The sequence below is a fragment of the Sander lucioperca genome, chromosome 4 (genome assembly GCF_008315115.2).
Source record: "Sander lucioperca isolate FBNREF2018 chromosome 4, SLUC_FBN_1.2, whole genome shotgun sequence".
Taxonomy (NCBI): Eukaryota; Metazoa; Chordata; class Actinopteri; order Perciformes; family Percidae; genus Sander; species Sander lucioperca.
The window spans coordinates 11,813,343-11,836,762 of NC_050176.1; the positions used below are offsets into that span (position 1 = coordinate 11,813,343).

Below are 23,420 nucleotides of genomic sequence, written 5' to 3' on the forward strand. Positions count from 1 at the left end.
AGGTGAGACAGAACCTTCCTCTTTTATTACGTGCAGAATGTCTGGATGTTTTAAAGCACATTCTTTACACTCAATTCTTCTTTTGCAGAATTTGCTAAGATGACCCGGAACTAAGCATCCGAAACATAAGCCTTTTATTTTTAAGAAATCCACACGCTCCTTATGTGGTTGGTTTTTGATTTTGCTACATGATGCAAGAGTGTGAGATTGCTGGCAGTACAAACACGGCTTCTCAAAGGCACTCACAGTTTTACTTGAGTACGCTGGCTTAACATGAGTTTCCTGAGGCCCTTTAGTTTCGGTGGAAACATTGGTCGCGAAACTGCTTCCACGGACCTCTTTCCTTCCATGATGCTTTTCTTTTTGGTCAGTCTTTCCACTTGGAGTTGGGCGGCTGTCTGAGATATTACCAAAGAGGGGATCCATCGATATTCTAGCTTGGCGGTCTATGTAGCACACCAAATCAGCAAACTTTGCTCTCCTGCCTCTTCGCTCTTTCATGTCATAAGCTTCAGCACGCCAACGTTCCTTCATTTTGTACGGTAACTTAGACACCACTGTGCGTAGGTTGGTTGGGTTGTCCATCTCCTCTAAGAACTCAATGTCTTCCATAGTATTGCGACATCCAATCAAAAACATTGCATAGGCGCTCAATGCTTTCCCATCATCAGACTTCACTTGAGGCCATTTGAGTGCCTTGTCAATGTATGCGCTGGCAATCCGTAATTCATCGCCATAGTGCTTATGAAGTAGTCTCTTTGCCTCGCAGTAGCCTTTGTTAGGTGTCATGTGAGCACAGCTGCGAACAAGCTCTTGAGGTTCACCGGCCGTAAATTGTTCCAAGAAGTACAATTTATCTTGATCATTGCTGGTTTTCTGCTCTATTGCGTGCTCAAACGCCCTCATGAAAGATTTGTATTGTAGCGCATCACCCTTGAACACAGGAATGTCTTTGGTTGGTAGATGAGATAGTTGCTGTCGTTTTACGAGTAGCTCAGTGATTACATTCTGTTTTTGCATAACCGCTAGTATGTCATCACCTCTGTTAGCTTGAGCATTAGGCACGTAATTGGAGACTGGTTGAGGCTGTTGTATTCGGGAGTGTCGCGTTTGTGGTTGAACACGAAGGTTCGTATTAGCTTGTTGTGGGTGCATAATACTAGTTCTTTCCTTCATGTGTCCACCTCGTGGCTTTTGTGCTGTCGCGTAGCTACTCAAACCATCTTCAGATCTCTCATATTCTTTAAGCACCCTTAATTTTGCTTTGCTCTCAGCTAATGCAGTTTCCATCTCTAACTCTTCCTTTTCAGCTTTGATTCTAGCTGCTTCAAACTCAAGCTGTTGCATTTTCTTTAGCGCTGCAGCACGTTCAAGCAGGGCTGCATGTTCCGCTTCCTGTTTAGCTCTTGTTGACGATACTCGTGACGCAGCTGATGTGCGACTTACTTGTGATCCACATGGGCTACCTTGTGCAACATCGCTGATCCCCACCTGTGAAACACTGTCATTTGGCTTAACAGTTTCTTGCAAATAATCGACCACATTATTTTCTTCTTGCGGCACATTTTGCACTGGCAGTTTGGGTTCATGCTCAGTTGCAATCCACTTTTTAGTCGTTTTCATAAATCCTCTAATTGTTGCCATTTTAGGTTTGAACCAGTTCTCTTCATCAAATGTTTTTTCGTCTTCAGTCAAAAGATTTGCAACTTCGTTGTTGAGACGGTTAAACTCATTTAGTGATGTTGCAAAATCATTTTCCATAATATTTTTCACCTTTTGCAAATTTTTTGCATCACTCATCATTGTCTCTAGCTCTTTTATTTTGCTTGTCAGAGTTCCTAATGTTCGTCTCCTCAATGCAATGCACTTCTGCAATCTCTCTTCTAATGCCTTCTCTGTCAGCTTACGTGACCTTCCCTGTTCCATTGTATCCTCGATACATCTATGTTCATCTTCCTCAGCCATCTTACAAATTGCAGAGTTAATGCTCTAGTTGTATGCAAACGTTTCAAACACTTTCTTCAACGGTACTTTTCTTAATAAACCGACTGCAAAACAACTTCTTAAAGATCGCCGTAACTCCACATTGACTGAATCATAACTTGTTATCAACATACGTTTTGCAGGGAAGAGTTGACCTACTTTCATTTTCTTCCAAACTCACTCCTTATCATGTCTTTCTTTGACAATCCACATAGATAAAAAGTAGGTTTTGGTACCGTATCTGGGAGAATGCCTTGGAGGATCACCTGTTTCAACGCTAGCTTCTTTGGTTAAGTTCCTGACCTTTTCTCCTTCTCTCAGTCTTCTGAAGAAAGCAGTCCCCACTTCAGCGCGCAGCGTCACTTCTCCGTTAGCAGACAGGCTAACTAGCCGTTAGCATGCCAACTAGCCGTTAGCTAGTAGAGCGAAGGAAAGCCTGACATACAGCGGTAAAACTGCGGCCTGGTGACGGTCCGTAGCGGGCCTCTGGGGCAGACAGGTCCGGCTCCGTGGCTCGTTTGCGGCGCTAAAGTCCGATACACCGCTTCCTCATCCAGCAACAAGCTAGCCACGTCCTCCTCGTTATCCAGCGTAGCTTCGTTTAGCCAGTTTTTTGACTAATGTAATGGCACCTCATTGCTTCTAATTCTTCTGTGCCACTTTTTTGAAGTCAGTCTAACTACAACCAGTATTTGAAACACGAGCAAACCAGATGGTCTTCTTTTTGCACGTTTACTTATAAAACACAAACTGATACATGGTACGCACGGTCAAAAAACTGTGTTGCTTCTAACTTCTAAACTAAAACTAACTACATCCAATCAATTACGCTATGACGTAGTGCTATCTGACTGGAAGCTCAAAATACTGAAATGTTATTGGACCTAAACATTACTAAATCATGCATTTTAAACCAATACATTTCTTATGAATTTTCATGAAATAGTTTTTTACCATTTTAACTGTTTTTAAACTAAATTATTATTTCAGATGAACTAGTCCCTATTTGGCTCTTACAGTCCTTAAAAGCAGAGATTTACATAGAGGCCTGTGCATATGACTGTTATGGGTCAGCTCTGTTTTCCCCGTTCCCTGCCTGTTTTCCTCTTCCCTTTATTCCCAGTGTTTGTTGTCTGTGTTTGTCTCCACCTGCTGTGGCAAGTGTCTCAAGGAGGATCTAGGTCAAGGGGCGTCACTGCCGTCCTCCGTCCAGTCTCAGTCTGCCTGGCCGCTCACCTGTCTACTACCTCCGACTCTCGTCCCCATCGGAAGCTACTCAATACTGAACTATTTCCTCACTGCCTTATTCCGATTGTATAAATAAACTCTTTAACTGTTTCTCTGTCTCCGTTGTGTTTGTCTCTGAGTCTGAGTCAAAAAACTAGAGCCTAACAATGACAGCCTGACTGAGAAAGGATTTTTAAGGTCAATACAGATATCGATATGAGGAAAAAAAAGATATTTGGTTTTGAAGCATTTCACATCTTATATTTAGTGAATTTACGGTATCTACTGTGTGTATATATATTTGGGTGGCAGTAGGTTGGGAACCAGAGGGTCGCTGGTCCCTGTACGGACTTGAATCAGCGACCCTGGGCACTGCCAAGGTGCTCTTCAGCAAGCCCCTGAACCACCCAGCCCACTCACCTGACATCTCTCCATTTGTGTGTGTGTGTGTGTGTGTGTGTGTGTGTGTGTGTGTGTGTGTGTGTGTGTGTGTGTGGGTGTGGTTTATTCTGACAACAGCATTCCTTGTGTGTCGGTTGGACTCTAAACATGTTATAGTTGTTATTCATGGATGTGTCATATTTGAATCTATACACCACACCATATATTATTATGTACTATTAGTTTTAGAATGTTGCTGTGTGACAACACCTTGGGAAGCAAACTTGTAGAGGATCTCCTTGTTCAGTTTGTTTTCATTGGCCAGGGCATATGACGTCATGGCAACAGCATATGAGTAGGTGAGGTGGGGCAAACGCCTTTCCAGGTAGGCCACTGCTTTGTCTATACTGGCTGGCAGACTCTGAACAGAAGGAAAAGACGAAGGAAGGAGAAAGGAGAATAATGGGAGAACAGTCAGATAACAGTAATCCATTTATTTCAATCCATATCTGTTCAGGAATGTTGTTACATTAGATCCTGGGAGAATAGCTGAGACTGGAGTGTCCCCTCTCTCTTCTGTGTCTTGTGAGCTATACTGAGCCGCCATTAGTTACAATTACAATTGGGGTGTGGCGTAGTGATGTTGCTCTCAAAACAGACTACTCCACACAGTATCGACCTTCCAAAGCAAGTGTTTCGCAGCAAGATGTTTTGGTGCCTCTCTTTAATACACCAACAATTCAGTTGTTAATCTCACAAAAATCATACTTACTGCACCGGGACATGTGCAGGAGGGAAAGACTTTTCTGTCAGTGCTCTCATTATGTTAGTAGCTTCTAACTGAATTCCTGCGGTTTGAAGTTTAGTATCTTTATTTTATATCTTTATTTTATGTTCCATGTCTGCTTATAGCAGTCATGTTAAGTTATTGCTGATGAAGACCCAACATTTCCTGATATATATAATATGATATAAAAGCAGGCAGCAGCAGAGCAAAACCACTGACACATCACCGACGTATGATAATAACATCGAAAACACACAATTCACTATCAGTGGTTTCTGGGACATGAGAAAATACTTTGAATGAGTATGTAGTTCCGCTCGCAGTTGAGTTTATAATGTGGCACAGGATATATACACGTACATAATGCTAAAATAACGTGGTCATATGTGGCCCAGATCACATCCTTATGTGGTCTGAGTGAGCCGACCTCAATGTGTCCTCAATGCGACACTCATTCTGTACTTAGAGCTGTCCACTTGTGATTAGATCACTCAGTGCAGATTTAAATACAAGGTGGAAATGGGGTCTGTGATGTAATGTGTGATGTCTTTGTCAGTCTGCTACAATATTTAAGTGAGGATGTAGACTGTAGAAGAGTGGTCCGTTTTTACTCGCAAAACAATGAGACCACTTGTATAAGGACTCACTGTGTCATCATTGAATTTATTGTTTCCATACAAATGCAAGACCAAGATTTGCCATGCAAATGGCTTTTGTCTTGCTTTGTCTGAAATAAAGAACCAATTTAAAAAATGATTAATAATTTTGAGTCAAAAAACCTGTCCCTGTTCTTATTGGAAACTGCATTATGTCCCGTGCGAGAACAGAAAGCTTGACAGGAGACTGGAGTAGCAACAGTACATAAAGGGGCATGGGGCTTTGCAAATGGTCAGTTGCTTTATAGTGGTTCAGTGCTTCAATCTTTGTTTCGCTTATCACTGGTGTGGAGTCAGTAAGTGAAGAAATGAAAGAGGTGAGGGAGAAAGAGAAAACATTGTTTTAATGTACTCACATTAACACTGGCAGCACATAGTGTGCGAGACTCCTGCATGGTAATGAGGCAGAAGGCTGTCATGGAGGCATCTGTCTCTCTTTCTACCACCCCACTCTACACACACACACACACACACACACACACACACACACATTTTTACTCATATCATGTTTTCATCTCCTTTAGCTATTTTTGTAGCAGCAAGATGAAGAATTGATGTAAATGAAATCAGTATACGCACACGCAGTGCGTTACTGTACACAAATCCAATCTCTCGAAACATGCCGTCAGGTTGCTGTGCGTTGAGAATCAGAAACTTGATGGCTTCACAGATGTGTTGAGTTTGCACTGCCACCAGATTGTTAGCCATGGCAAACACCTTGGCAACATAAGCTGTCAGCCTTGGAGAGGAGAGGAAGCTTAGTTCAATTTATTCACACATGACAAACACCGTCCTCACATTGTCAGAATCTAAGTTAGAGGAGGATGTGCAAACAATTACATATGAGTTCATGGATGTTTGGATGCCTCACCAAGTGCTGCTCTTTCGATCCGGCCAAAAAGTAAAAGACCCATCATCTTTACGGTAGACAAGCTCATTCTGGTAGCCTGGACACAAACAACACACAACTACTATGAGAAGTCCTGTTACATTCTGTGATTATAGCATCTTTCAAATGATTCTGCTGGCATAGTTTTTTTTGTACTGGTTAAAACATGTTCTATGAGTCTATGTTTTGCTTTCAGACTATTCATTCTCAGTGTCCCTAGCCTGTATATGTGGGGCAAGGATATATCATGCATTACTGTCTACCACACTGCCTTTTGATATAAATTCTGCCAATCAGAAACTTTAAAATCCCACACAGAGGGGAAGCAATCAAACATTAATCTGTTATCTGTGCTAATAAATACATCTTTGAGCCCACCAGTCTGGATGTGTTGGAGGGCTTTGTTACGTTTCTGAAAGCCCACAGTTTCCCACTGGTTGGTTTTGTCCAAATATGTGGCTGCAATGACTGGTAGGGTCATGCCAGCAATGTTCTGCTCTCCACAGCCGCCAGGCTGGACAATCAGAGTACCCATAGAGTTCCCACTAACGGCGTTCTCCACCAGCGCAGAAACTTGTTCTCTCCCTGCACACACACACACACACACACACACACACACACACACACACACACACACATACACATACACATATACATATACACACACACACACACACACACACACACACACAAAACAAAATGTTGTTAAAAATCAACAGGAAGAAACTGTTAAACAAACATTAAAAGGTTCCTACAACTAGTGAGGTAGTCATTTACCAATGTACACCTATGCAGAGTTCATTGTACAGGCACTGTATGACATAACATGCCGAAATATAACATAATATCTGACCTGTCACTGAGATCTGTGTGCTAGTAGGTGTGTTTTGAACCAAATCTTTCATAGGAATTCCACTGTTGAGAATGACTTCTTGTTTACCACCTACAGGGAGAAACAGTGGGCAAGTTGGGTGATCAGGTAGCAAAGGGTGAAAAAATAATATTACTAAATTACTACATAATGTGTCTATTTAATGGGTAAACTCACCTACACCTTTATTAGTGGGGTCTAGAATTATAATCTGAGGAGATTTAACCAGAACGCCTTCAGGCTGGAAAAACAACAGGAAATTACAAACATTAGAGATTACAACTATTTTGGAGCAATCTTGTCTGTCTGTCTGAGGAGTCTTTTTCTCTTACCACCACCAGTAGCTTCTTCATGATTCCATCATTGAGCGAAGAATCTTTAACAGCTGCTTTGACCTCAATGCTATATTTTCCTTCTTTCATAGGAATAATGATGAAGGGTACAGCTCGTGTAGTTTGGGCCCCCATTTTAACCTCCTGACGATACCTTCCACGTTTAGAGGCTGAACTGCACACATGCTCCTCCTCAGTCAGATCCACACGCACCTTAAAAACGAGACAAAGATGGAGAAAGAGACTGAAGTATGTGCAGTAGTTATTTTAGGTCACCTACAATGATGCATCCCTAATTTGAAGAAATGTAATGCTTTACATTGTTTCCTTCAGAAGAATGGAAAGACACACCGTATACATTAGTAACAGTAAGGTTGCCTCAGTTCTGGGACCGATCACCAGCTATTACAGTTATCAAAGACTAGAGAAAGGATTTAATTAATTCTCTTTTTTGTCACACGTTGCTTGTCAGTCCAATATTTACTGTTGTCTTTGCCCTTTTCTTTGCAAATTCCTGGGAAAAATGAATGAATGAAAAATCTCCACAGCGCTGCAGAGCACGTCTTCTGGAACACATCCTCATACTTAACCGACAGAATAGGTTGATTGCCAATGACTCCCAAAACGATATATATATATACACAGTGCTGCTCATAAGTATTCATACCCATGCTAAAGTTGACTAAAAAAATGAATAAAAAAATCATCTTTTGGAAATTGATCTTCATGCCTTAATTAAAAAAATGAGGAAAATCCAACCTTTTAAGGACACCAATTTGTTTTGTGAATGAATAATGTATTGTAAATAAATAAATGTTCTTCCTTAAAATACAGGGGCCATAATTATACATACCCCTATGTTAAATTCCCATAGAGGAAGGCAGATTTTTATTTTTAAAGGCCAGTTATTTCATGGATCCAGGATACTATGCATCCTGATAAAGTTCCCTTGGCCTTTGGAATTAAAGTAGCCCCACATCATCACATACCCTTCACCATACCTAGAGATTGGCATGGTTTTATTTCAGTTAGCCTAATAGCTAACTGAGATAAGATCCATATCAATGCAAATCAAACCAGCTATTAGGCTAACTGAAATAACTTTAAAAATAAAAATCTGCCCCAGACCCCCCCCCCCCCCCCCATCATATGTCACCATGCACACAAATCTGGAAACAAAACACTGGCCTTTGGGTTGCCAGACCAGTTATGATTAGACCAAATGTTGGTGCCATCTAACTTACATGCAAGCTAGAAACTAAAATGAACATACAGTAAGTTGGAAAAACTCTGACACAGAAAGAGGATACGAGTGGACAGGGAAGCCCGTAGGGAAGACGTAGTATTGTCACATTTATTTCTTTAGTGCGCTTGCATAACTGCAGTTTGAAACCAAAACTTACCGGATTAAATGCACAAAAACATGAACCTTGGTCCGACATTGGTTCGGACTTTCAGGTGTGAAGGCCCCCTAACACAGACTTACGGTGACAGGATCGGGGCTGTAGTTGTGGAGGATTGCCTTAATTTCCAGCTGTTCTCCACGGACAGCAGAGTACGGCAGCCTGAGATCAATGAAGAATTCCTTCCGGACAATGACCTCTAACGGCTCTCCAACACAGATTCCTTTAAGATGAGAGGGATAAAAAAACGATGAAACAAGTAATGAAACAGAGAGAGAGAGAGAGAGAGAGAGAGAGGGGTGAACTGTAAGGGATGGGAGCAGGTTAAGGCTAGAGGCCCAATTAAAGCACAAGACAGCTTTCAGTCACTGACTCCTCACCGTGAGTTCTTGACAGACTAATGCCAGTGAACTGCCAGGTCGTGATTGAGTCTTTCAAAGGAACATTTTTCGTCAATGTTGTGGCGTCACTGAAACAAAGAAAAGTGTTAACACTTTGAGAGGTAAAGAATAGCTCTACATCCTATTGGTGTCATTATAAAGTCATCAGTGTATTGTTTGTGTCTATATTTTAGTTGACTTACCAGTTAGGGTTTTCCGGAAGACAAGCAGGCAGTTTGATGTCTGTCCACAGCCAACTTTCAGGGAACTCGGTGCGAGAATTAATTTCATTGCTGTCCATGTAACTGTCATCCTCCTCACCTATAGTGTAATTACAAATGTTACTATTTTGACAGTTTTCTAACTTCCAGTATGACCATGAATAACCATCCAGGGCTATCCCCCATCCCTTGTCCCTGTGTCTTACTGCGAGCCAGTATGAGGCTATCCTCCTTCCTCTCAGCTCGCTGGGCTTCCATCTCCTTGCAGCAGTGCAGGAAGGCTGCGGCACAGGCTGCACCATCACTGATGTATTCGCTGCGCCTCTCACAGGTGTATGAGAGGGGGGTGTTCCTCATGCCATCCAAACAACAGTCACGTTGGAGTTGGTCTTGATATTGACTCACTGGAAATTAAGAGGGTTGTGGAGGAACAACAGATGTAAGAAGATATGGAGGGAAAAATAATGGTGAACTGGAAAGCTGTTAGAAATGTTTCTATGTCTTATTTAATATATAAAAATGTTTTTCTAGTCAATCAGTACCGCATGTGACACACTCTATCCTAGGACAAAAAAATGGAAAAAGGAGGGGGAATCCTGCAAGAAATGAGGGCTCCCTCTTTAAGTATTGTAACGACACAAGATGTCCAACTACAGAGTTGGGGAGAGCCTGAAGGGTGTGAAGATGACTGAATATGTGGTTATTGGGTAGTTTAGAGCTGTGGTTCTTACCTAAGCTGGTTGTGACGTCCATTATAGTAGCAGCTCGTTTCCTCCTGCTGGGGGCCGGACATTTCAATTCTGGAAATGCAACGCAGACAATATCTTTACGAGAACCCAACAAGGTTGTAACTAGACTTGAATTTTGCACTGTATTATTGATTGGGATGCTTTTAAAAATGTGTGTGTTATGTTGTGCAACCTCTGCTGGAATGTGCCCACAACCCAGTTCTAACCTTAAGACCTGAGCTGAAGTAGGCCAGTGTGATAGCATCGACTATCCAGTGAGATTGTCTTTGTTTGTTTAATGATGGGCTTACATCTGTGGAGCATAGCGTAGGACACAAAAAACTGGCCCCCCTTTACTCGCAGGCCCTTTTTCTTGCCACATTTTGGTACAAAAGCAGGATTGGGCTTTAGGGTTACCCGAAGGTTACCAGAGGTGAATCGTATACAAGCAGGATGCGCAGACAGAGTGTAGATATCGCTCACATGTTTATCTGTTGCTAACACCATAACCCTGCGGGGTCTGTGGTGTACAGAGTTCAGTCTGAGAAAAGCCACCCAATGCTGCAAATATCTTATGTACAGCCTGCCACCAACAGTGCTGACACCATTAGTCCCAACAGCCTGAGACACAGACCGTACAGACCTGTTTCCCAACATAATGTGCCAGAGTGGAACTAAAAGTGTCCACTCTCTTGGCTAACAGGCAGGCTGCGTAGGTGAGCGAATTCAGCATCAGACCAGGAAAGCAACTTTCTGTCTCTGTATTGAACTCACTCTTTTCCTTGTTCACCACAAAACCCAGATCGGCCAGGTGTGCCAACACAATGTCTGAGCGCACCAGCAGTAGCCAGTTGTCCAGATAGGTGGCCAGATGGATGCCCCGCTACCTAAGGTGACTATACCTGCCTCGACACGTTTATGATGACAATTTTGTTTTGTTTAAACAGCTAGCACCTCGTCGTTGTTCAATATATTCGCACTGTGGATTTTTAATGTGGTTCCGTAAATTTTTCTCTACCCTCACCTGACGGAACAGCATTGGTAGACAGACTCTGCATGGCGGTGGATGTTGTTTATTGAAGAAAATAATTTAAAATGTATTTTATATTGGGTGGCACAGGTTATAATCGTTAACGAAAACGAACGAAATAACGAAAACTAGGTGGGAAAAAACATCGTCGTAAACTGAAATAAAAATAAAAATGAGGCATTACAAAAAAACGATAACTAACTAAAATGTAATGTCTGTTTGCAAAACTAAAATAAAATAAAATTATTGAATAAATGTCATTAGTTTTCATCTTTGTCAATGTCTTTCATAAAGCAAATAACATTACATCTTTCAGAGTTGACATTTCTGACCATAGACCTGTTTAGACAGTCTATGCCGTAGACATATATAGTTTCCAACTGGGAACCCAGAAATTCCGACATTCCATCCAGTCAAACTGAACACAACATAGTCCATGCCCCTCGCCTGGCATCATGGCGGTACTGAAAGTCGGAAGAAAGCGGCAGAGACCTATTTGATTATGACTGTGCACTGATAAAAGCAAGTGCCTTGCAGTGGAAGGTGGTAAAATAGGTGGACAATTTATTACAGGGAAAAATCCCACGAGTTTGAAAGTACATTTGAGAAGCGCACACAAGGAGGCTAACCTAGCTTACCTTAACAAGGTATTTTCCCCAAAACAGAAGCTAACCCCGGTACAGGGCATGGATGCATGGATACAGGGCCAGGCAGTATGACGGAGACAACCGCAGGACAGAGAACACTACAGGCGTGCTTTCACCGGCGACCTGATAGCTGCTGGTTAGTAAATACGCAGGAACACCACAAGCGGGAGGAAGCGTGGGTTAATACCAGTATGTGGATTGATGCTGGGATGTCTACACAACTGTGTGAGTCGACTGACTTCAAAAAGTTCGCCACTTTACTCAACCAAAGTTCAAAACACCTGTTCATGTATGTCTTCTTTAGTCTATTGGCTATTTAGGTTTTTTTCCTGGCACACGTCACATTTTGCACTTATGTCTTATGTAGACTCTTTACATATTTGTGCTCATATGTGCATTGTATGTACTGGTGTTATTGTTGAATACATTGTGAATACATATTTCTAAAATTGTATGATGTTTTTGTTGAGTTATTATTACACAATACTTTTTCTGACCTTTTTGAATCTTGCAACCCATATTACGAAAAAAGACTAAAACTAACACTAAAACTAATACAAACTAAACTAAAACTAAGCATTTTCTAAAAAATAAAAAATAAACTAAACTGAATTTGAAAACAAAAAGTCAAAACGAAATAAAAATAAAAACTAATGAAAAATGCAAAACTATAATAACCTTGGCCCTGACCCGTAATAATATATCAGTGTGTGTGAATACTTGATGGGGCTTATCCCATAGTGAGACACTGAAATGAATGCTATTAAAGAGAACCCCAAACTTTAACACCCACTTTCTCCTACTGTAATTAGGGATGTTTCATTGGTACAATAGGTATGTTCTGGGAAGGGAAGAGAAAGTAGTAGAAAGTAGTGTCACCTAGTCTGTAGGGAGTCCCCAAATTTGTGTTGGACTCAAACAACAGCCCAGCATCGTAGAACACACCCATACCATTCTTCCCTCCACCTGGTGTGCAGCCTGTGTCGTACTTCTCTACAATATCCCACACCTGGGCAGTGCGGAAGTCATTCACACACACACACACACACACACACACACACACACACAAATACAACCAGACAAGACATAGGGTTACACTAGCTACACAAGTTAAACAGACATATCCATAAACTCACATGACAGTTCTGATATTTTATTAAATACATTTATGAGACACATTTACACATGCAATGTATTTATTGCAGGAACAAATTTATACTGGATATTATTTGAACCCAAACGCAAACAAACATGAAAGTTAATGTCCAATTTTTTATACACAGCTTTTTTAAATGGACACTCTGTCAATTGTTTTTCTTAAATATAAAATTAAGAAATTACCTTTTTCTGGGTGAGACGATGCTTGTTGTTTAGGACGTAGACGCCTTTGTCAACTGCCACCAGTCCCACTGTGGCCCCTGGGTCTCCAGTGACCTTAAGACCAAACATCCTGCGAGGCTCATAGGATGGATTGGGTTTAGATGATTCCAGCCTCAGCTAAATGTGAAGGGGAGGTCAATGAATGAGGCAACGTTAAAGCAGTTAGACTATATAAAGTATTATACTATCTGTGTCTCACCGAGCCCATGCAGGAGTCCTTTACATCCACCCAAACAGAGTCTGATACCACTTCATTGCCATCTGTGTGGTAGTAGGCTATGATGCGGAATGATGGCAGCATTTCTTTGGTAACAGTGACTGTAAGGGAAATCAGTATTTGGCCTCTTGTCTTGAAACGGCCATTTTTCACCAGTTGACCTCTGCTCAGGATCTATGGACACATAAAATTAGTTGTTATCTGACATGTATAGACTACACAGGGATGCAACAAAAAAAAGTTATACACGCACACATGCAGGTGTAAAACATCTCTCACCAGGTATGTGATGTCAGTGTCATGATTTTCATTCCTCTTGATGATGAGGTTGACTTTCAGGGTGTCTCCTAATTCCAGCTCAGCTGTATCCACACCTGCAAATGTGACATGTTATGATGAGTGTTGGACACTGAGAAGATTTCATTTTTTTTCAACATTTAATGTTATTTCAGGATGTCCCTTACCCATGTGAATGTAGCTGTTGCTTTGAGTGATATATGGGAGAGCTACCATGGTGGCTGATGCTTGCCTTCTATTTGAAATATTAGATCCATTGGTCCTTGCCTGCAATTAACGACACAAACAGGTAAGCATACACAAACCGCTAGATCAATAATACATTATAAACGTCTCAAGTCTATCGTATTCTATGGAGACCTTGTCTGACATTAGCCTAGCAACAAAAAAAAAATCACTTTTAAAAGGCAACTATTATATAGCATTATCAAGAATATACTTACTTTAATGTTAAAAAAACAAACACTTTATTATTCTCATGGTGCCCATGGCTGCTGCACCTGTATTCACCCTCTGTATGAGACTCTCTGTTGAAGCGCCTGTCTCTTTAAGCCCCTCTCCCAACAAAGGCCATTCTGCTCTCATTGGCCAGAGTGTTTCCTGGAATCTGCGCTCCGCAGCCTCCGCTGCGGTTTTACTAGTTGGAAATGGAGCTACTGCAACGGAGTATATAACTTTGGACCGCCAATAAAGGCTTCTAAACCAAATACTACACAACCAGACTTGTCCAAGCAGTAAAGTGACCTGTTTAGACAGTCTAAATCTGGCTAAAGTTAGATTGTAATGGAACGAAGCAGCACTTTCAACTGTCATAAAATCGCAGGTAAAAGCTTCTGAACCAAACACTACCCAATTAGACATATTTCAGCGTTATGTGACCCAAAATTGGGGGGGATTTAACAACACTGGCAGCTAAGATGACATATGTTACTGCCTTTAGCATGTAGCAGCATGCGACACTGCAATATTTTAAATAAGAAAACACTAGTCACAAGTCCTACCTACCAGGAGCAGATGACCAATCATAGAAGGCTGGCTTAGAGTTGTGTAACATTTATCCAAGATAAAATAAAATAACTAAAATACATTTACCTCATTATTTAAATTGATTATTGTTTTGGCCATGTTTAACATGAAAATCCGACATTATAACATTGTAGGTATGACAGAAAATACGGAAAAGCATATGTCCACTTTATTAACAAAAAGCCGGCCATTGGTATGCTACATTGTTTCGTTTCATTGCTGTATTAAATGTTGTCATTTAATTGAGCAAGGTAAAAAGTGAATATTTTTCTAGGTAAGATACTTCCAATTAACATCCAATAAGCTTTGGCTCAAACTACAACTCAAATTAATTTTAAAATGGCACTGACTGTTTTCATCCGCCTTATCTTTAGCTGCATTTTTCGAGTTTTGGCCACCATGGGGCAGAAAAACATTAACAAGCGCAACCTCTATTTATTGCATCATTGGCTTGCAAAGTTGTTATAGCTAACATGTACTTTCAACATCTTCAGACACAGAACATTAGCATTAATTCATTGCTGATATTCGCTTTCCTTTTAGCTGTGTTCTGGGGAGAACGTATAGCAGCTGCTGGAGGTTGCTGGGAAAGCTGAAATTGTGGTTTTACTCAAACAAATTATCACTTATCTGAATAGAACTAAATTTATGGTGTTTGGGAAGAGGAAAATACATTTGAATACAAAGGTTGTTGTGATGATTAAAAATAATATGTTAGAAAGAGTTAATGAAAATATGTTTTTGGGAGTGATACTAGACAACAATTTATGCTGGAAACCCCATATAAACCATGTACGTCCCAAGTTAGCAAAGAGTATTGGTGTTTGAGGTAAAATTGGTATATTTTGAATATCTGAATAATTGTGTGGAGGTGTGGGGAAACACCTACAGAAGCACCCTGCAAACAATATGCACACTTCAAAAAAAGCAATAAGGATAGTATATAATGTAGGTAATCGCGAGCACACTAATACATTATTCTTAAAGTCATATGCTCTGAAATGTATAGATCTAGTTGATTTTAAAACAGCACAATTAATGTACAAAGCGAGAAACAATTTCCTTCCTGGCAACGTTCAAAAAATGTTCCTGAACAGAGAGGGGGGCTGTGATTAAAGAGGGAAACTTAATTTAAAATTATAGCTGCTTTTGTCTTGTAGACATCGCACGAGTGACAGCGCAAACTGAAAACACCTCCAGGTCATCTGGGTGCTCAGAAAGGGGAACAGCAGTAACTTCAGGATTTAATAGCACTTTGCCCCCAGCCAAATCATTGCCCAAAATGAAAGACACTCCCTCAATGGCAAATGTCTTGAGACAGAAGCATGGTTTGCCTTTGGTTGGGGCCGAGTATTTTAAGAAGAAAAAGGAAAAAGTGGTGAATGGAGAAGAGGAAGAGGAGAAAAAAAACAAATACATGAGCGTTCTGTCAGCAGAAGTGCCAAACATTCCTGCTCATCACCAATTTTTAAGATTGTTGTTAACATTAGTCACTTAGATATCAATGCATGGGAAAATATGGTCCAGTGACCTCATTTATAAAACTGTGCGTAGATTCTATCCTGAAAGATTTTGTGCGGCAAAAAGTCAGAATTTTCGTACGCAAAAACAAAATTCTGATTTATAACACCTTGCAGCGCAAACACCGGTACGCACTATTTTCATTATAAATATGGACGTGCGTTACCTTGTGCGGTCGTGCACGAGCCTCACGCTCCTCCCAAGGTCGTCCCATATTTGTCCTAATAAGGTCCATGTTAATCAATCAATGAATATTGCAGCCTTGTAAAGAAGCCCTTGATGACCAATCATGAAACGGAAAAATGGGGAAAAACACGATTCAGTGATTGTGAGATCGAGGTGCTCCTAACAGAGGTAGAACATAGAAATAAAATCCTGTTTGGAAGCCTTAACCCTTGTGTGGTGTTCATATTTTTGTTACACAGCCTTAATACTTACCAGATTTAGGTCAATTACCAATGACATTTACATCATTTATGGTTCATATTTGCCATTTACCCGTGTGAGATCACATTTACGATCATATGATCATTTTCGTTTTTTGTGAGAAAACAAGGAAATTCAATCATTAAAAAGGTAAAAAATAGAAACAAGATTTTTGATCATTATTGGTGCTTAATTCTTGGAACTTAATCAGAACAGGTGAAAGTGCTTGAAATGTAACAATTTTGTAACTTTGTGTGGGAATAGCAGGTGCAGAAAGATAACATTCCCACACACAGACACCTACACTCAGACACGGCCACATACAGACGCACAGACACACACACACACACACACACACACACACACACACACACACACACACACACACACCAGTAGACCCAAACACCTCATATGTAATAGTTATGTGTAGGGGGGTGTACCGTGTGCAGTCATTGAAAATAAGTTATTTGTTATGTTCTTCACAGAAAATGAGCCAAAGCCAATGAGTTTGAGTTAGAAGAAATAATAAATAGCATCATTTTTTTTTATTATTAAAATTTAGAGTGTGCTCACATCAACAGATTCTCACTCCTATCTCGTAAAATACGGACATTTGGTCAGGTGCCTTTGTCGTTCTTATTGACGCTAAAAGTCTCCTGTAGCGTCCGCTGCACGGTATACCCCCTGCCTCTCCCCGTTGCTGGCAGCCCCTCGCCGGGTGCCGCGATGGCTCTGGGTCGGCTTGGAAAGAACGGGATTGTTGGGTTCAGGAAAACAAAAACTGGGTTTGGTTCGGAAAACGGGGATACCATCGGAGTTCACTAAAACGCAGTCTATAAAACCTTGGGAGCATTACGCACGATCACACGCATGGTCAAAAGGTTGCGGAAAACTGGGCACATTTTACGCATGGAAATTCTTTATAAATCCCGACTTTTGCGAGGAATGTTGAGACGGCAAATTTCACCCTGCTTCACGCAACTTTTTCTTGCGTAACAGGTTTTATAAATGAGGCCCCAGGTTGATATAATACCAAAATTGCTCTTAAAGCTTCAGTTTGCTAAACGGGCTGTAATACAAAATAATACATATAAAAAATAGAGAGACTTACGGTGATAGTCAGACTTTGGGCCATTGTGTTTATGGTAAGCTTTGCCATGCCATTGGCTCGGGTTGAAGCCTGCACCTGGCCTGGGTCGACCACCACTGGCACACCTTTTGCCGGAGTGCCGTCAGGATTCACAACTTCAACCTGCCATCAGAGACACAAACAGCTGAACAATCAGAACGTAGTCTGTTTTATTAAAACATATTAAGTTCATTCATGTTATAACATTAGTTTTAATGCAAACTACACTAGCTGTGCACTAATGACTTACAGTAGATAGTATATAGTGACCCAAATGGGTAAACATTTCTCTTTTTCTTTGGAATCTCACCTATGGGCTGAAATATGTGCCACCAGAAACTGACTTTGAATCATTTATATTTGAATTTGAATTGCTAAACTTGATTAATTGCATTGAAAAACTGAATTTGAATCACATAATTTGAAATTGTATTGTTTAATTTGAATCATTGCATTGAAAAACTGAATCTGATTTATGAATTTGAAATTTAATTTATTTGTTTAGAACTGAAGTCCAATAAAATTTGATCCTCATTGAAAATTCAACTATTTATATATCTTCACATTCAGTTCTCACAATTCAATTTCAAGTTACTGTGACAGACAAGTCAAGGCAAGTCCTGCGCATCTGCGCCACTGAACTCTATCTATCGATCTGCACTCAATTGCTCTTCCTTCATCCTTTAACTACCCGGATGTCTGTCACAGTAACTTGAAATTGAATTTTGAGAACTGAATTTGAATTGTGAGAACTGAATGTGAAGATATATAGAGAGTTGAATTTATAGTGAGGATCAAATTTTATTGGACTTCAGTTCCAAACAAATAAATTCAATTTCAAATTCATCAATCAGATTCAGTTTTTCAATGCAATGATTCAAATTAAACAATACAATATCAAATTATGTGATTCAAATCCAGTTTTTCAATGCAATTATTCAAGTTTAGCAATTCAAATTTAAATATAAATGATTCAAATTCAGTTTCTGGTGGCACATATGTCAGCCCATACTCACCTGTTTGAGAAAATCAGCCTTTACTTCGTAATGAAATCCATGACGGATGAGAACATTTCATATTACAGTTTTTCTCAATTGCTAAAACACAATTTTTGAAAATTGCTCCATTTTCTGAAAACATTAAACACAAAACCTCATCTTCAAGCACTATTTACAAAACCTCTGACTCCTCTCGCAAAATGAAACTTTCGCCTCAAAACAGTTTTACCTGTGTTCTAAATCAAACCCTGCTCTCAAATCATAAACAAGGTGATCAAAATGATATACACTATCAAGCAGTCAGTAAACAATACACCAAAAAATAGAAACCACATTGTTCAAAACATATAGTTCTCAGGGAGAAGTACATTTTTAATCTCAAAACAAATTTCATCATTTTCTGTCATTGTCTTTAAATGAACGAAAACATGTTCTATCATAGTAGCTCAAAATTGATCAGAAATTACTACTCTGCTTTGCTCTTTGCAATTTTTGTTGTTCTTCCTCCTCCTTGTACCCCTATTTTTACAGTACTGTACCCTGCAGCTCACAAACTTGTCCTTTGTCTCTGTGATACTGTAATTCTTGTAATTCTTTGTTGATATGAACCTGCAACCAGTCAAAATCTGTTGAGCAGTCAGTACTGTTACAGTAACAAATGGAAAGCACAATGTTCAAAAATCAAAGGAGTAAACATGTGATTAATGTGCTTCTTTTTGTCTTTGGGCTGGGTCAGGCCAGAACACTTCGGTGACATCACAAGCAATATTGTCCCTCCTGAGGCAACAGGGGAAGAAGCTTCTTGTGTGTCGTATCCAGCCCTGACACCTTGCATACGCACTCGTCCTCTCACATTGTTTCTTCTATCTATTCTCAGACTTTCTCTTTCCCACCTTCATCAACCTGTTTGCTCTCTGAATTGGCTTATATTGGTTGTGTCACATCATTTGAAACAAGTGAAATCAATTTTGAGTGGTTGTGTTCAATCAATGACATGTGTTCTCTATTTGTCTTTGATTGTTGCTACTTGTGTTTACCAGTATGGATGACATATGCATTAGAGTGCAGAATGTGTTTTGAGAATGAGAATGTGTTTAGAGATTTGCTGAAAAGTCTAAGTGAGATCTGCAAATTGTGTTTTACCATGTGAAATGGTTTAAGGTATTGACAACAGACTGCACAATTAGCTAAATGAGTTCAGGTAACTGAGAACTTTGTTCAGCCAATGGGTTTTAGTGTTTTAGCAATTGAGAAAAACTGTAATTACAGTTATGCAACTTTCATATTTAGAATATATTGCCATCTGTTTGTATCTGTGTTTTTAGAGTAACTGTATTCAGTAATGAAATGTTTTCTGTAAAGGATTTTTCTTATTTATGTAGAAATGTAAAAATAAATTTGCTCTCAATTTATATACTGTAAATCTAAATAAGTACATTACCGCAACATCGAAGGACATTCCTGGTTTGAAAAATTTGGGCGTTTTCTTAAAGGTGATAGTGTAAGGTGATGTAACAATCTGGATACTTCTCATTTCCGCCTCCACCATTTCACCACCTGTGAATGAATGCAGAAACACAAAACTGATTTTAACATCTGTTTACTTTCTTTTAGATTAACTGATACAGAACAACATATCCTGATATCTGTTTTTTATTTTTCCTTCTTCTTCTTCTTATTATTATTATTATTTTTTTTATTAATAATAATAATAATAATAAACTGATAATACTGATAGTTAATTCAACCCACACATGATCAAACATAGTGTACAAGCACAAACACACAGTCTCTCTTTCTTACCGCTCTCCGTCAGCACACTGACAGCTACATATATGGAACTCCCCACCAGTTCAAGGATGTTTGGGTAGGTCTGTGTGATGTGCTCTCTCTTCAGTTTGACCACTCCGATACCTCCCTCTATCTAATGTGACATAATAGAAAAATGCATCTTGAAATACAGTACAGTGGTACAGTAATACAGTCAGTGAACAATTGGAGGTATACTATAGGTGTCCTTTTTCATGTTTTAGAGTCTTGCAGATGATTTGTATGATTGGTAAAGGCCAAGCTGTATAACATATACTGCATACGGCAGAATGACCAATCAACAGACGTCTAAGTATGTGCTCACCTGCACTCTCTGAAGTGAACTTGGAAAGCTCTTCTTACGACCCTCCTGCATAACCCCAAACACCACGTAGGCCGTCCCATCCACCTCTTGACCAAACAGATACCTAAATCCACAATGTTTAAGCCCACAATGAAGTAAACAAGGAAAATAAATTAAAAAAACATTAAATGACTAACAGACTAAAATAGTAAGAGACACAAAAGCCTCTGAACATCACCCTTTATTTTCTACTGCAATCAATATCCCAATCAGGTCTCTACAAAACCAAAACCTTCACATACGTAGCTTTGATGTTGATGGTGAGCTCTTGACTGTCCACATAGAAGAAGGAGCTAACAGGTATCAGTTTAACTTCAAAACTGGGCAGCACTGAAAAATGAAAGGAGTTTTATTGTGGGTCCAATCAAATAAAAAATTAATGAATGTTATAGCTTTTTAAATACTAAATATAAATCCGTTAATATGTTACAGTAAATAAAAGTGCAGGTCATGGGGCTCACCATATTCTTTGACCTCGAACTCTGCAAAATAGCTCTGCTGTGGGTTGCTCTGGAACTTCGCCACCACTTTCCACAGTCCAAGACTACGCACACACACACACACACACACACACACACACACACACACACACAAACATACACACACACACACAAAAAACATTATTTCATTATTATTTATAAGCAAAAAATATAAATATCAATTTAGAAGTGAATCTGAAGCTATTTATATCTTACACAAATTGAGATATGCTTGACGTTTAAATACAGAGAGCATACAGAAACACAAAAGGTGAGAAAAAAAACAGGTTTAAAGTTTTCAGGTTGGCCAGCAAACTGCACAATAAATACTGTAGAATGGTGTTTTGCATTATTAGGATGATTATTTTAGTCCATTGGTCTCCAAGGTATTTATCTTGTCTTTGCCTCTGGACACCCAGAACCTCCTCACAGAAAACAGGCCATGTGTGAAGGACTCTGACTTCATGTTTACTATATCTCTACCACAGAAATAAATCATTTTGGATTAGTAGTTGTCCAAACACTATATTGGCAACATGGAAAATAATCGTAGGAAGATAACATAAACATACTGAAATTTGCTTTGCATAATCTTAAATGATGTTAATGTTTTGAATTAAGGTCACCTGTGTGTGTGACTGACTCGAGCATCTCACATTTACCAACATAACGTACAGCCAAAGACCGTGCAAAAGACCGTCCGGCCAACCTGTATACATTTTAACATTAATGTACGCTGTAACGTTTTTTCTCTCTAAAGTCGCTGAAAGCTGTTGCTGTTTCAATCCTGTCGGCTCTTTGCAGTGGGCAGGGCTGCTCAGTTCCCCCCGTGACTGACGCTCGCACACACACAAACACACAAGGTGGATGCAGGAAAAACCAGAGGTGAGACGACACGATGACCTAAATTGAGGACAGCTACGCTTGTTATTGTAAGTGCAATGATAAGTTAAAGTCCAATAAGTACTTTATCAAACCGTATGAATGTGTGTCCCAGGCCAGGCCAGGATAGGAAATTAACTAACAATGTAAAGATCAACAAGCCACTGACACATATGTTCAGATTTGATTCATTCAATAAATTATTATTTTTTGTCTTAAATCCACCAGCCATTTCATATTATACCAACATTTGCAGCATCCTGAGCCTTTTTGGTAAGTTTACTAGGAAATCTCAGCCCAGAGTAGTTTTATTCTCCCCAAAACAAGTTTCCTTTTCATTTTTAAAGAACGTTACCAAAAAAGAAATCACAACTTTTTTTTGCAACTTTCACTGTCTCCCGCAACTTCATTGCAACAAACATACAAAAGACATCGCAACTTTTTTTTGCGCCTTTTGACAAAAGCTCCCACGAAATCAGGCATTTTGGGCCGCAACAATCTCAAAAAAAGTCTGTGAAATCCTGGAGGGACTGCTAAATGCACCACTAAGGAACAGAATGTATAGAAAATGAAATTAAAATAAAATACTAACCTGACAATTTCAGCAAGTTGGAAATCTCCAGAGTGGATCCCTGATTTCAAAGAAACTGAATCAAGTGGTAAAATGATGCCTTCAGGGGTCTAAAACAACCATATAACATATGAACAACCATATAAACAGAGAGCTGTGCCAGTTTACAAATAGATTTAGTCCATGCTATATTTGATGTATGTCTTTTGTCTACAATCCACTTTTTCAGGTATTTCTAAAACATCTCTACTGAAAGAAGAGTTCAATGTGCAACTTGACCGCTAGATTTATTTTTTTCTTGCATTTATTTTTACAGTAAGTAGCAGGATAGGTTTTACTAGATTCATGAAACCTAACAAAGACACAAGGTTAACTGTGGATGTGTTTTTTAATTTCGGTCATTTGTAGGAAAATGATCTACTTTCAAGGATTTGTAATATCACCTCATCAAGAGGCTTCATGCTCTCAGTTTCAGCTGACTATATCATATTACATTACAATCTGTGCTTATCAAAGATAAAATACAATACCACAATCTCGATGGCAATAGAAGCATCAGTTTGAGTTTCGGCATCCCTCTCTACGGGCTCCATACGGGGCGTCACTGCAAACATCCTGAAATGAACTGACAGAGAAAGAAAGAGGTTGATTTTGCTGCTGAAGGTTGGAGGAAGGTGTATCTATTTTTGAATTTACTATTCCACTTATGTCAAGAGGGGTTCATTTTACTTTAATTTACACTACAATTCAATTCTGGAAAAACGAGTCTCACAGTGTGTTTCTTAA

The 23,420-nt window shown here is 39.6% G+C and overlaps 1 protein-coding gene and 1 long non-coding RNA gene across 2 annotated transcripts in view; both read right to left on the reverse strand.

The window, feature by feature from the left end:
* The window catches only part of LOC116042790 (complement C3-like), a 48,486-nt gene that overhangs the window by 20,584 nt on the left and 4,482 nt on the right, over positions 1-23,420 (reverse strand). The window contains exons 4-29 of the mRNA XM_031289169.2: positions 23,165-23,259; positions 22,656-22,744; positions 21,164-21,246; positions 20,945-21,032; positions 20,664-20,766; positions 20,333-20,453; positions 19,971-20,086; positions 17,514-17,654; positions 13,597-13,696; positions 13,412-13,506; positions 13,115-13,306; positions 12,877-13,032; positions 12,415-12,544; positions 9,862-9,930; positions 9,337-9,534; positions 9,113-9,230; positions 8,910-8,998; positions 8,613-8,752; positions 7,127-7,339; positions 6,972-7,035; positions 6,777-6,866; positions 6,302-6,508; positions 5,906-5,981; positions 5,614-5,773; positions 5,391-5,486; positions 3,862-4,012 (exon numbers count right to left, since the gene is read on the reverse strand). Coding sequence (XP_031145029.1) covers positions 3,862-4,012; positions 5,391-5,486; positions 5,614-5,773; positions 5,906-5,981; positions 6,302-6,508; positions 6,777-6,866; positions 6,972-7,035; positions 7,127-7,339; positions 8,613-8,752; positions 8,910-8,998; positions 9,113-9,230; positions 9,337-9,534; positions 9,862-9,930; positions 12,415-12,544; positions 12,877-13,032; positions 13,115-13,306; positions 13,412-13,506; positions 13,597-13,696; positions 17,514-17,654; positions 19,971-20,086; positions 20,333-20,453; positions 20,664-20,766; positions 20,945-21,032; positions 21,164-21,246; positions 22,656-22,744; positions 23,165-23,259 — 3,180 coding nt within the window. The remainder of the gene's footprint in view (positions 1-3,861; positions 4,013-5,390; positions 5,487-5,613; positions 5,774-5,905; positions 5,982-6,301; positions 6,509-6,776; positions 6,867-6,971; positions 7,036-7,126; positions 7,340-8,612; positions 8,753-8,909; positions 8,999-9,112; positions 9,231-9,336; positions 9,535-9,861; positions 9,931-12,414; positions 12,545-12,876; positions 13,033-13,114; positions 13,307-13,411; positions 13,507-13,596; positions 13,697-17,513; positions 17,655-19,970; positions 20,087-20,332; positions 20,454-20,663; positions 20,767-20,944; positions 21,033-21,163; positions 21,247-22,655; positions 22,745-23,164; positions 23,260-23,420) is intronic.
* On the reverse strand, positions 17,700-19,963 carry LOC116042836. Its single transcript, XR_004103318.2, has 3 exons — positions 19,423-19,963; positions 18,548-19,138; positions 17,700-17,841 (listed from the first exon to the last, which is right to left on the reverse strand). It is a non-coding gene; the product is annotated as an uncharacterized LOC116042836 (long non-coding RNA).